Source organism: Ophidiomyces ophidiicola, assembly GCF_022830035.1.
Source record: "Ophidiomyces ophidiicola strain CBS 122913 chromosome Unknown scaffold_32, whole genome shotgun sequence".
NCBI classification, from domain to species: Eukaryota; Fungi; Ascomycota; class Eurotiomycetes; order Onygenales; family Onygenaceae; genus Ophidiomyces; species Ophidiomyces ophidiicola.
Genome location: NW_026054672.1, coordinates 208,277 through 220,844, shown reverse-complemented (window position 1 = coordinate 220,844; position 12,568 = coordinate 208,277). Strand labels below are relative to the sequence as shown.

The 12,568-nt window shown below is 45.1% G+C and overlaps 6 protein-coding genes across 6 annotated transcripts; 1 reads left to right on the top strand and 5 right to left on the bottom strand.

Annotated features, from left to right (window-relative positions):
• Positions 1–411: 411 nt before the first annotated feature.
• Positions 412–1,555, bottom strand: LOZ57_005846 (uncharacterized protein; the record flags this gene model as incomplete). Its single annotated transcript, XM_049254872.1, has 2 exons — positions 412–1,371; positions 1,445–1,555. 2 exons carry the CDS (start codon positions 1,553–1,555, stop codon positions 412–414), a joined length of 1,071 nt encoding a protein of 356 aa, XP_049106212.1.
• A 408-nt stretch (positions 1,556–1,963) lies between these two features.
• On the bottom strand, positions 1,964–5,518 carry UFD2 (Ubiquitin conjugation factor E4; the record flags this gene model as incomplete). Its single annotated transcript, XM_049254871.1, has 7 exons — positions 1,964–2,079; positions 2,143–2,292; positions 2,357–3,944; positions 3,991–4,446; positions 4,508–4,718; positions 4,779–5,398; positions 5,492–5,518. 7 exons carry the CDS (start codon positions 5,516–5,518, stop codon positions 1,964–1,966), a joined length of 3,168 nt encoding a protein of 1,055 aa, XP_049106211.1.
• A 484-nt stretch (positions 5,519–6,002) lies between these two features.
• On the bottom strand, positions 6,003–7,175 carry HLJ1 (Chaperone protein dnaJ; the record flags this gene model as incomplete). The annotated part of the gene is made up of 3 exons (XM_049254870.1): positions 6,003–6,550; positions 6,601–6,822; positions 6,902–7,175. 3 exons carry the CDS (start codon positions 7,173–7,175, stop codon positions 6,003–6,005), a joined length of 1,044 nt encoding a protein of 347 aa, XP_049106210.1.
• An 863-nt stretch (positions 7,176–8,038) lies between these two features.
• Positions 8,039–8,641, bottom strand: LOZ57_005843 (uncharacterized protein; the record flags this gene model as incomplete). Its single annotated transcript, XM_049254869.1, has 3 exons — positions 8,039–8,165; positions 8,216–8,526; positions 8,561–8,641. 3 exons carry the CDS (start codon positions 8,639–8,641, stop codon positions 8,039–8,041), a joined length of 519 nt encoding a protein of 172 aa, XP_049106209.1.
• Positions 8,642–9,430: 789 nt separating this feature from the next.
• On the top strand, positions 9,431–10,684 carry LOZ57_005842 (uncharacterized protein; the record flags this gene model as incomplete). Its single annotated transcript, XM_049254868.1, has 1 exon — positions 9,431–10,684. The coding sequence occupies one exon, from the start codon at positions 9,431–9,433 to the stop codon at positions 10,682–10,684; it is 1,254 nt and encodes a 417-aa protein (XP_049106208.1).
• Positions 10,685–10,980: 296 nt separating this feature from the next.
• Positions 10,981–11,364, bottom strand: LOZ57_005841 (uncharacterized protein; the record flags this gene model as incomplete). Its single annotated transcript, XM_049254867.1, has 1 exon — positions 10,981–11,364. The coding sequence occupies one exon, from the start codon at positions 11,362–11,364 to the stop codon at positions 10,981–10,983; it is 384 nt and encodes a 127-aa protein (XP_049106207.1).
• Positions 11,365–12,568: the final 1,204 nt, after the last annotated feature.

Below are 12,568 nucleotides of genomic sequence, written 5' to 3'. Positions count from 1 at the left end.
GATGAAATGACGACCTTTTAATTTAACATGAATGGAGTCGAAAACAAAAATAGGGGGGTGTTTCAACATGTGTGCATCGCTGGTTTAGCAGGGTTTCATTGTGGGGTGGTGGTAAGGTAAAAGCAGAAGGATACCCACGATCTCAACATCGGCGTTAGTGATTTATGATAGCATCCGGGCATCTTTTGCTTTTATTTTTCAAGGGTTTTAGACCATAATACTTTTTATTTCCTAGGATTATGCTGAGATGATTTACTTGAGACTCGAATTAGCCGGGTCGCCTACTAGAGAAAATACAAGCACATTCAACAAGCTCGCAAAAAAATAATATGCCTAAAATCATAGGACACAGTGTAGAATAATTAGGCGAGGATTGTGCACAGATGTTTCATTCAAATATGGAAACGTGGGTCATAGCCACCGAAAATATGGAATAAACGCTCCTCGTCCAGCAACTGCGTTCTCGCCAAACCGCTGCGTGTACCACTTTCTTCCCCACGCCGCTCTCGCTCCAGTGGTCAAGATACTGTTGATCAAGAACACAACAAGAGGAAATGGAAACGGTAGAGCCAACTTCTGCAAAAATAACTTTGCCAAAGGCCCATAATACGGAGCCAGGGGAATATATGACATTGTTGAGGCGGCATCAGCCGGCTGGCCTGAAGGCGACGAGGTTACTGCGAGCCCAATAAGGAGGAATCCAGACCATTCAAGCCACTCAAACACATAATGTGGGAAGAGGATGGAGCGAAACAGGCCAGAAGGCGGTGGAATGATGTAGACTTTGTCGTAGATGGATTTCTCAGTATTAGTCTTCGATGAGGATTGCAGTTGCTGGCGACGATGGGCTTCTTCCTTGCGTAGACGGAAAAGGGTGCTTTCAGCGGAAATATTGTAGTACATTCCGATGAAGAAAATCGCAAGGCCGACGTATGGAGCGTATACAAGCCATGGGTGGGTTGGTGGAATGTTTGGGGAGCCAATCTTTTCGCCAGAGGAGCTAATGGGCAGGCCGTACCCTAGAAGCCACCCGGCAATGCAACTGGAATTAAAATAATTGTAAAAAACGGCCGTCATAATAATAATAAGGTGGATAGGCGACATGCTCGGGGCGAAAAATAGGGGTGTGACAAAAGCACGATTAAGATAATGAAGCAGGTAGAGAGCCACAAGGCACTGATTCCACATTGGCATTAATGATAGGAGATTCGGAAGGGTTTGATAGTGTGTTTGGAGAATGTAGAGCATGTTGAACATGCCGATGCTCTCCATGAAGCACCATGCGTAACGGCCGGGGAAATTCAGGAGGGAGCTCGCGAGGGAGGTTTTTCCTTGGGGGTAGAAGGGTGTGAGCCATTGGAATACTGTTATCTGCGTCATAGATTAGCATTGTGCTGTAAGCCGAAGGCAATGCGAAGCTGAGCTTTTATCTACTTCAACTCACAACTGGAAAGTACTGGAATATCGATAGAAGAGTGGAGTACGCGTTGGGGGTAAGCGGGAAAAATTCAGAGAAAGGAGGTAACGAATGAATCCAATCAGAGACGGTGCCCATAATGGACTTGCAGCGCTCAGTTTGAGCTGTTCTGGCTAGATGGGGCGCGATGTCTGTTTGACGGGCGTTGACTGTTTTGGAGATGAGGCGCCGATTTAAGGTTCACCATGATGCCATTTAGAAATGCGCTAATGTTCTTTAGGTTAGATTGCCTAAACTTCGCGGAATATCTTTTATACGTTGGACACTTTGAAGTTTATCCGCGGATTGAAGATACGAAGTACGGAGTACTGTGGGTAAGAGGATCAAAGAACGCGCTGTTGGGCAAGTCGGAAGGCTTGTTTTGGACAGCATAAGTATATAAGAGCTAGAGAAATACTCCAAAGCAAATAGGCTCTGTCCCCAGCATTACAGCGGCAAGGACACAACGTGTCAGAATAACTCCAAATACTCCAACTAATTGTCAAATTATCCAGAACTGGTATCCATCGCATCTATATTCTCTGTGGTGTCTTTCAAACTCGCCAGTTTTGCAGCCTTTTTTTCCGTTTTAAACGCTTCAATTTTAGCCTTCAAGTCAGTGTCTACAAAGAGCAGCACAACATTAGAGACACATATATAAAAATTGAAATCAACTGACGACCTACCGGGTATAACATCTTCAATCTTAAGGGGAGCTCGGTTGAATGGATCATTCGGGTCGCTGAGAAGGTGTGACCTAATAGTCGAGCGGTCGATGGAGATTTTCGAGCTCGGGAGTTGGACAGGGTCTTCCATAAGAGTAAACATCAATGGATCTGAGATTCGTCTGGTCAGTGCATTGTTTGAGTTGGAAATATATTCCAGAAAGAATAAACAAACCGAGGAACTCATCGGGGATTTCTCCTAAATCTTCTTCGGCTTGGTCATCTGCATCTTTGGCCTCCTTAACTTTAGTTTTCAGCTTCCCCCATTTCATAAGGTCATCTTGAGGTTTCAGTGCCCATTTTTTGAGAATATCCGCTGCCGTGTCTAAGTTAGCTGGTTTGTAAGACCTTCCATCCCGTGCTACTGCTAGAATAAAATTATCCTTCGCCATTAGATTTAAATAGACATCGACAATCTCGCTCAATAACGACCTAGGGTTAAAATGGTACGATGCCAGGTTGTCCACGCGTAAACTTGCACTCTTTGGCCCAACCATGGCATCTAGGTTGTAGTTTAACATATCAGCCAGTCGTTGAACAATTTCCGGCATGGTAAAAGAATCCGCCAATGCTTCTGTAAATAGCTTCAGCATCGTCACGGTTTCATTAGTTAGTTGCATATAGCTTTTCGCTCGTCCCTGAGCGGCTGAGAGCTGCTCTTCTTTTTCTTGCCGAGTGTTCTCATCCATCGAAGCACCATTTTCTCGTAACTCGACCTGAGTATCATGAATTGCCAAAAACGCCGTGAACGACTCATCGAGCACAAATGTGACGTCGTTCAGTAAAAGGTTTACAAACTGAATAAAAAACTCGGAGTTCTTTTTGGCTTCGTTGGATAATTGATCTCGATAAATCGCGTTCGGCCAAATGCATTTAATAATCTGGAAAATTTCCAAGCGAATATTGAATTTATCGAAAAATTGAGTGTGGGTTCCTGTGAATTCGGCTTCAATGTAGAATTTCAACAGGGCATGAAGAAGGTATTTGTTAGCAAATGGAATAGAATTGAGAAGGTCGACTAAAACCCCTCTTCCCCCATGAGGTCGATTCCACGTTCCACAGAACAAGATAGTGATTAGTCCGGCCTTGAGATAAGGGTTCTTGATGTACTCGGAACTTTGCAGGAAAGTAATGCAGAGCATTATCAGCTCATCTCCTTGAGTCGAGGTAACGATATGGGGCATGTTCCATATGATGAATTTGAAGTTGCTCACGACATCGTCCAGAAAGTATTCCGGAAGGCATTTAAAAACGTCAGGCTCCGCCACAGGCAATGGTAGTTCCAGGGGCTCTTTTGGAAAGTTGCGACCAGAAACCAATCTTAACATCCAAACTATCACATATCTCATGAACTGCATTGACCTAGCTTGCCAAAGGTCATCCAACAATACAGCCTGAAAGCTATACTTTAGCGCAAGACCCAGATCGACTCTATCCTTGTACTTCTTCAGTGCTGCCTCAAACATTCTGGCCTGTACAGGATTTGCGGACCACTTAGGTCGTTCTCTTTCGAATTTATCAATTTGCGTCTGCATATGCCGCAAATCCTTCTCCAGTTGCTCCATCGTTGAAGTTAAGGATTCGCTTCCATAATGATGAGCAGCAACAGTTAGGAAAAAGATCTCGCTGATAAAGTTAGACTCCCCTTCCATAGTTTGAGAATAGAACTCGTCGGAAGCTTTTTGATCGGCGTTCATCTTAGTTTCATCTTTTATATTTACACGTGGATTTCTTTTCAGGTAGTTAGAATCAATTCTATCAATCTGCGTAGATTAGTATGGTGGTTTATAAAACCAGGACAGCCCATACCTTCGTAAATGCTGCATCCATGAATGGCTCGCATAACTGATCAAGACAAGTTGTGATGTTGAACATGAATCCATCTGAAGAGACTTCCTCTGGGTTCACTTGCAAGGCCCTTCGTTTATGATTTATATTGACTGATGCCGCGAACCAATCCAGAACGCGCTCTCTGGCACTTTTAGAAGCTCTAACAAGGTGATTGATAACATCGACTAGATCCGAGCTATGTAGCTGTTGAGTCATTCGCATTGAACGCTGGGCACTAATAATGGCAGCTTGATCTTTTGTTTTCGGGCTCGAGAAATATGTCATAGTCGTTTGTTTTTGCAGCGGAGATAATCTAAACCACGGTCCCAGCAAAGTAGCAGTCTCGAATTTATCCGCTCCTACATCGAGATTAAACATAGGAGACTCCGTGATAGCAGATGCTAGGGTAGGAAACCGAACAAGGTTGCGAAACGCCTATTATAATTAGCCATATTGTGTCCATGCGCCTCTTCACAAAGATATATGCTCAATTTACCATCATATGAAGTTTATAGTCGTCATTCAAGGACAGAGACGAAATATCGCGGCTCATCTCCTCCACAGCGCTAATAAATGCAGGTATAATAGTGTCATCCTCTTCGGCACGCCGTATGGCTTCCAGCATAAAATCATGGCATAAACCAATGTCACAGTCTGGTTCTTGCAGGAGATAAGGCTTGAGGGGTGAGGACAAGGGCGTGTCGAGTCTGCGCGGTTCGTTAATTCAAATATTGTTGCGTCATCAGGGGACGCTTGTAGATTCTCACCCAAACATCTCCGGCATCGTAAAAGCAAAGATGCAGTAACTAAAGCAAAGTCGCCGAGCTTCTGTAACTACTTCGTACTTTGCATCGTTAGGTTGAGATTTCTTAAACCCTTTGTATAATCTTGTTACTCTTTTCCAACAAGGAAGCAAGTACTCCAAAGGTTTCTGCCCGCTTGATCCCGCTTCCAGTAATGCTTGGTCTAGAACACCTGTGTTCATTCGAATCGGCTGGCCTTGATCTTCCAGTTCTTGCCGGACACCCGGAATATAAACTAGTTTTTGACCATGGATATCTCTCTGTTGCTTCTCATCCAGCGTAACTTTAAACAGAGCACTAAGAGTACGGTCTTCAAATGCTTCCAATGATTCCTCTGCTCTTTGTTGGGCCGCACTTTTAGTAATTCGGATCGCCGGAGATCCACCACCAGATGTATCCATGCCTCTCTCAGAATGTTGTGATATATTGGTGTGCGGTCTTTTAAAGCGCGGTGCTTCGGAGTCCTCAGCAGGTGGGGCAGTCGATCTTGAGTTATCTTCGACGGCCGATGCAGTACCTTCCTGCGACGCTGACGATGAAACTGGCTTTTGGGCATCAAGTTTCGCAAGTCGCTTATTCCTGGTCTTCCACAAATGTTTTTAGCTGGATTCAATATGGAAATAAAGTAAAAGTTTGGTGTAAAAGTGTCACACTTATATCCGCAGGGCCCTTCACACCTTTTCTAGATCGACAGAGTCTTCCATGATTGCAGAGTATTCAATACTGACATTCTCAGTATTATGGCCTGAAGTGAATACTTCTTGGGTTTGTTACGTGCTTGGTGGTTTTGTCTTATGTGAAGCAAAGAACGCTTTTGGGCAAGTGATGCCTGGTGCTGATTAACTAAGCGTGCCATCATCCATGGCTGCACAAGATGGAGTACATAAAATAGCTTTTGTTCCGTCCTATCCGAATAAGTATATGGGTAAACCCGGCTCAGCAGAGCTTATCATATATCAATATAAAATAAATTTCAAGCATCCAAATCCAGTGCTGCGGACGTCTAATGTAGCAAAAGCAATCTGCCAATGAAATATACAAAATCACCCTATACCGGCTGGAGAAGCTAAAACCCATACACAGAACGCCCAGAAATCGTTGCAGAAGTGTAGCATCTAACAGTATGTGGTAGAGGAGGTAGTAAAGATAGTTGTAGTAGAGAATGTATGTAGAAGGGAACCGAATGTATTAAATGTTTAAAGACTCCAGTTTCTTGCAACTTCGAAGCTCCAGCTTTCGAGCTTCTTTCATTTTCTCCACATCTGGAAAAAACCAACCCTGAGCATCTTGTATCATTCGGTCCCTTGCCCTGACCTCACTCTCACACTCATACCGCAGGTTTGATACGTAGTCAATTTCCACTTTCTGGTCTAGCTGGCGTAGTTTTCGCGGACTATAGTCTTCAACTTCGATCGGATTAAGGTAGTAATTCAATTTTAGTTTCGGAGTTTTCCTGTGTAGGGTATGTGGTGGTGCGGGGGTATTGAATCGGAAAGAAGGGCCGGGAGAAGTGGAACCTGAGAATAACGAGGAGAGGAGAGGGAAAAGGAATAGTAATAAGAGAGGAAGGAATTGTGAAAGAGACGAAAGGCCATTTGCAGGAGTTGCATCAGACTGCTGGTTCGCTTCGCGGGGTCTTCTTCGTGGCCGTGCGCCTCCAAACTGGTGTACACGAACTCCCGGTCCGCCTCCCATATTGAACACAAAGGATGGGCCGGCTTCGAACATACCTCCGCCTAACCACATATCAGCAAGCTTGACTGGGGATAAACTTCGAAGTGCTCACCAAACGGTCCAAAGCCACCTCCGCCAAAGAACCTATTGAACAGTTCCTCAGGGGAAATTTCGTCTTCATACATGTTCCCTCGCCCCTGTGGAAACCCGCCAAACCCGCCGAAAGGTGAGGATGCAGATGCCCCAGAGAATCTATTATCTGGATCCCCGCCAAACTTGTCATATTTGCTCTTCTTATCGGAATCTGAAAGTATTTGGAAGGCGCGGGAAACCACTAAGCGATCAAACGTTAGCATTATCAGCGAAAGCTGGGCTTATCTGCGCGCAGTTTGCCAGCTCGATATACAACACACTTTTAAAGGCTTCGTCCGCCCCCTCGTAACCATTCTTATCCGGATGTGTTAACAAACTAAGCTTGCGATATGCCTTCTTAATCTCCGAGTCTGTCGCTGTCTTTTCCACGGATAGGATCTCGTAGTAGGCCGTGGTCGCACATTTCCGTACTCTAATCACTGCGGCCTTCTGTTCAATTGTGTATTTGCGGTCTTGGTTTCCTTGCTTGTGTTCTCTCGAGTGTGCTGACGCGCCATTTTTGACATCCGCACCGGATGCCGACGCCGATGACATTCTTCAACCAGGTTCTATTACAAACCAACGATGAATGCAACGGTGGGGGATATCTGCGTGGCAGATTTGGGGAAAGGTGCCTGTGATGAGAACAAGACCTCACACCGCCGCGCTAGCAAAGGATACGTTGTCGGTAGAGAATAAAAAATAGCGGCGGGCCGCTTATCTGGCCTTCTGAACCCTCGTCGGCTGGAACTGCTGGCAGTCTTTTGGCAATCTGGATCAAACGGACAACAGCCGCAAACCGCCATGTCACGTGCGGCCCAACATCAACTTAACTCCACGCGGCCAGTCTGGGGCGACCTAGAGTTAAACAGAATTTTCGAGGAATTCACCCATGGAAACGCCCTGCCGACTACTACGAGCCGAACATCCGCAAGATGGCGTTTACCAGGGCTTCGAACTTGACACCCTACAAGCCCTGATGGTCGAGCATCTCGGAATCCGCCAGCCCCCCCCTAGACTCTAGTTAGAGAAGCCAAGCCCGCAGCCTAACCCGACACTCTGCATATCGGCACTCCGTGCTCCGTAGGCTACTCTATTTTATTCCCCTATTAATTCCATTAATACAGAGTATTGGTGACATTATCATCTTCGGACGTTGACTAAAACCCAAGGCGTTATGATAGCAGTTTTACACATGCGTTATTCAACAGGTTCAAAGAAGCAGAATACACTTGTTCTATCCCATTGCAGCCATGGCTTTATATTCCTCATCCTGTCACCAGATACAAAAATCAACGCAGGTTCTGAACGAGCCCAAAAAGCAACGATCTCATCAAAATCCTCTATTGCCAAGTTTGTTGTATCTCGATCTTCCTGGGTGATATCTTTCCTCAAGCGACAGGCGACCCGAAAAGCAATTAACGATTTTGTATCTTACCCATCGTCTCGAACAATTTACCTTTGAGAAATGTAGTTCGAGCAATCTCAATCTTGTGAACATTTCGATCAACACACCAGATGTCTAGAGCTTTGTTGACCATAGCACTAAAAAAGTCAGTGGTTGCTGATAGCTTTCGTTGAATGATGGAACTTACAGAGCTTCGTCATTCTCGTCTAAACGTATAAGGTGTTCGGCAACCTTATGGATGACATTTGCAGTATAAAAATCCTTTTCTCCCACTGTTGCAATCATATGACGCAATGCTCTCTGGTGATATTCAAAGCTCGCATCCCACAACTGTTGCGTGGCCTGGACGTTCCCAAGTACGTAAAGAATCAACCCAGTTCGAGCAGACTCCTTATCATCCTTGCCCAATGCCTTTTCTCTACCCGCCAAATTTTCCAAGAAGAGGGCGTTGCACTCATCAAGTTTACCCTGCGCAAGAAGCGCCCAGCCCAAGTTTGCCTCGACCGGGGAATATAGTTGCCAAGAGCTTTACGAATCCGTAAGGCTTCTTCGAGATCTGCTTCTCCTTCTTCATAACGCCTATCCTGAACCCGTGAGATCCCTCGTTCTGCATAGGCGAGATACAACCTCTCGTCCGCAGCCCAACCTCTTGACAAATTTTTAAGACTAGCTCGAGAGAACGCTCTTTGTCAATTCTACTAGTATCGAAATTGCCAGAATCCATTGCTATAGATCCTAAGCAAAAGTTTATATCTGCGAGGAGAGAGTCTCGATCTGGGTGCAACGAGGAGTCGCAAATACTACGAGCAGTATCAAAGAAGCCATCAAAATGCTGTGTTCGCCCGCGCTCCTTTTAGTACCTGCGCCCATTAGACGTGGAAACAAATGAAATATATCAGTGCCACTAATACTCACCACGCTGCTTCATTAATTAGCCTTGCAAAAAGCAGCTTGCCACCATCAAAAGGTCTGCAACGACCGGCCAAAGTTGATGTAGTCTCAAAATATGGGGATATATTGCTGCAAACACAGGCCACCTTCCAACAAGCAGTCTACCGTCTGCTGATTTGGGCTGTGGGGAATGAAGTGATGGAAGCCCAGATATCAAGGATAACACATGCTGTAACTAAACCAGATCAGGGAGAGTGGCTCTTCATAGTCTAAGACTGCATAAGTGCCTACGAAAAATGATGAATACACACGTAGTTAGGTATGCCAAGGCTCACGCCATTAGCTTGATCCTTCACAATAAAGTTGACTAGTGAAGCGTCAGGATGATTGGAGACCTTTCACCTCCAGCCCACTCGATGCGGCGGGTTGGCATTTGACTGCATTGAGAGTACGGAGTATCCTACGCTTTACATTTCACCTTGATCTATACAACCAAAGGCATATTGATAATATGCCGCTGGCCATGCGATTACTGGAGGTCTTAACGGCTATGTGTGCCTCTCTAGGTAGTTGGCTGTTACCGTTTATCAGACAAGCTGCCAGAGGTGCGCCCTCTAAATACACGATATCAAATCAGAAGCTGTCTCCTATTGCTATCCTTAACAAGAAAACCCTGGGCAGGCTTCAAGAGCAACTCATGGCTAATCCAGAACTTGATTTGCTTTCTATTTTCCCATCAGATTATCGTCGCCAAATGCAGCTAGCCCTTTCGCAACAACCGCGTCTTAAAATAAGTCCTGCTGAAATAAAATCACCTCCAGATTTTCGCGACAATCTTAGTGGTGTTGATAGGGCTGAAGTTGTGTTTCCCCTTTCTGAAAGAGTGACCGAATTGCTCAAGCAGTATTCCCTGCCAGAAGGCTTTGACAATCCAGAGCAAACGCTGCTACACTCTTTGAAGCAATTGTTATGGAAGTCACCAAAACTCTGGGAGAATGTTGTAAGGGGTATTGTTGTAAAATGCAGTGATGATATTGTTATCAAATTGCTGTCACAACGTATCCCAGAGTACACTGAGTATACTACGCTACAATATCTTGCAGAAAGGTTACCAGATATCCCTGTTCCTCGTCCTCACGGCCTTATTAGATGTGGCCGGTATACTGTCATATTCATGTCCTATATTCCGTGCATGACGTTAACACAGGCGTGGCCAAAGCTCAGCCACGAAGCCAAACTGTCAGTACAACACCAATTAGACGATATTCTTAATAAGCTTCGTACCTTAAGACAAGAGGATGGCCTGCCGCTAGGCGGTGTACGCGGCGAAGGCGTCAAGTATCAACACTGGGACGTTGTGCCATATCAGGAAGCCATAAACTCAGCTGCTGCATTTGACGATTTTCGATTCTCGATTCCCCATCGCGGAAGTAAATCGTATATTCGGCTTTTGAGAAGTCTTTGGCGTTTGCCGACAAAAGGCTCTGTTTTCACTCATGGAGATATTCGGCGAGACAATGTGATTATAGAAATGGGGGTAGACAATACGTGCCGTGTGACTGGGCTTATTGACTGGGAAGACAGTGGTTACTATCCGGAGTATTTTGAATGTATGTCGTCAACGATCACTTTGAGCTCAACTGAGGACACCGATTGGTATGACTATTTCCCGCCTTGCATTTCCCCTTCGAATTTCCCTGTGCCTTGGCTTATTGATCGCTTTTGGAACCATCATATGGGACATTGGAGAACTCCAACCAAATAAGCCATCCGTATGTCCTAAGAAGGTGATAGTTACTTTTTAAAATACCCTCATGGTCAGTCAAATAATATGCAATCACTTAGTAGATACTTGAAACACTGAGCCTGGAAGATTTTGTAAAATAGGTTCTCTTCTCTCATATAAACCTCCCAAAATTGTGTACCCATAAAAGGAAAGTCGTTGCCACTCCTATGAAAAGCATGTATATGTTGGAAATCATTTTTTTGCCAGCCTCTATAAGCAGATCTGCTAAGCAGGGTCATGCTAGCACAATGAGAGCAGCGTAAATAAACAATCCGTCAGACTAAGCCATCCAATTTGGAACAGAGTTGTTTATATTTTTCCCTATACTCATCATCTTCCATGATTATCCCTTCCTCCACAAGCTTTCGAAGAAGGTCAAGAACATAGTCCTGGCAATTCCAAACTGGAATATCATTTCGGATAGGAATGTTTTCAGCGGTGGTTTTGATTGCGTCGTACTTCGATGCGTCAACGTCGCAGATGAGAAGAACTTCGACCACACTTCTGGAATTGCGAGTATCCAAGTTACGGGCGTCAAATCTGAAATTCTTGTCGGAACCTAAGGCTTGAAAGGCGATTGGCTCCTCCCCATCAACAAAAAGATTCCAATGCTTGAAAAAGCCCATCCCCTCATCATGTATGGTGACAAATATCTTCATGATGAAAATCCTGAGAAATGGGTCAGTCACAATTGTTTACGCCCAGAAGAACAAGAAGAAGGCTACGGATAGAGAAAGAAATACGTTTGTTTCAAGATCTCTGCAGTAAAGAACCACTCAAGGGGCGAGCTAGAAAATCTAGAATCAATAGAAATAGTTGAAGTGCTATGTATATTAACTGGCAGCTCAATCCTGTCAAACCGAAAGGTGGCTTAGGGGTAGAATGGGTATGCTGAATGACAGTGTTAATATACACAAAATCGAGGCTCGGCCGGTCTAAGCCGCCTAACTATCACCCCGCAGTACATCTGGCGCTCAAATATGCAAGTAGACCCGGGAGCGTCAATGCATGCAGCTCCCTTCGGGTGTGTTATAGCACCGTGTTTTTGCCAGCAGGGTAAACGTATCCATGGTGCGTTGCAAAAAGAACGGTCTACCAAACTTAAATAGGGATGTGGCGTGATTGTAGCTTCTGTGTTTTATGCACGCACACACCATTTAGTTACTCTTGGGCAAACACCAAACTCCAGTTTCACTCGACACAACTTGACGAGTCCCAGCAACCATTCAAAATGCCGGATACAAATTCAACAGGAATAGCAAGCCCAGAAGTTCAGCCAGCGAAGAAATCGCTGATGCAATATGCTCGGGCGTGGGGAGGTAAGCAAAGCCATTGAAAGCTCACAGCATAGGTCTATAGAAGTTATTCTAACAGCAACAATAATCTAGAGTCATCATTTCCGCCAACTCTGCTGGCAACTTTTGTAACAGCACTACATATGCGCCCCTTCCAGCCCCTGCCTATGGTGTTTCCGCCCGTCCTGCTGTTCACAAGCTACATCAACCTGCTTGGCTACAAAGAGGATGCTGCTGGTATAAGTGCGGCCTGGTCTGGATTATACCTCCTGCTTGCAGGACGCAGAAGGCAGGCTCTGAAAAACAAATTTACCGTAAGGGGTGCCGTGAGAGGAACGGCAATTGGAGTCGGACTGGTAAATTTGGTCAGTGGAGGTTTGGTATATATTTCCGGCGAGAAAACAGCAGAAAAAGATGATGATAGTTTGTAAACCCAGTATATGGTTTAACTGGCTTCAAAGAGGCTTGTATTTGGGCACGGCGTTTTTGATCCACAGGGTGTCGAAGGCGTCTTGGTCTGGAAGGCGTTGGATTGCGGAGCATGCCTGAACATTTTTTGGCGAATGAG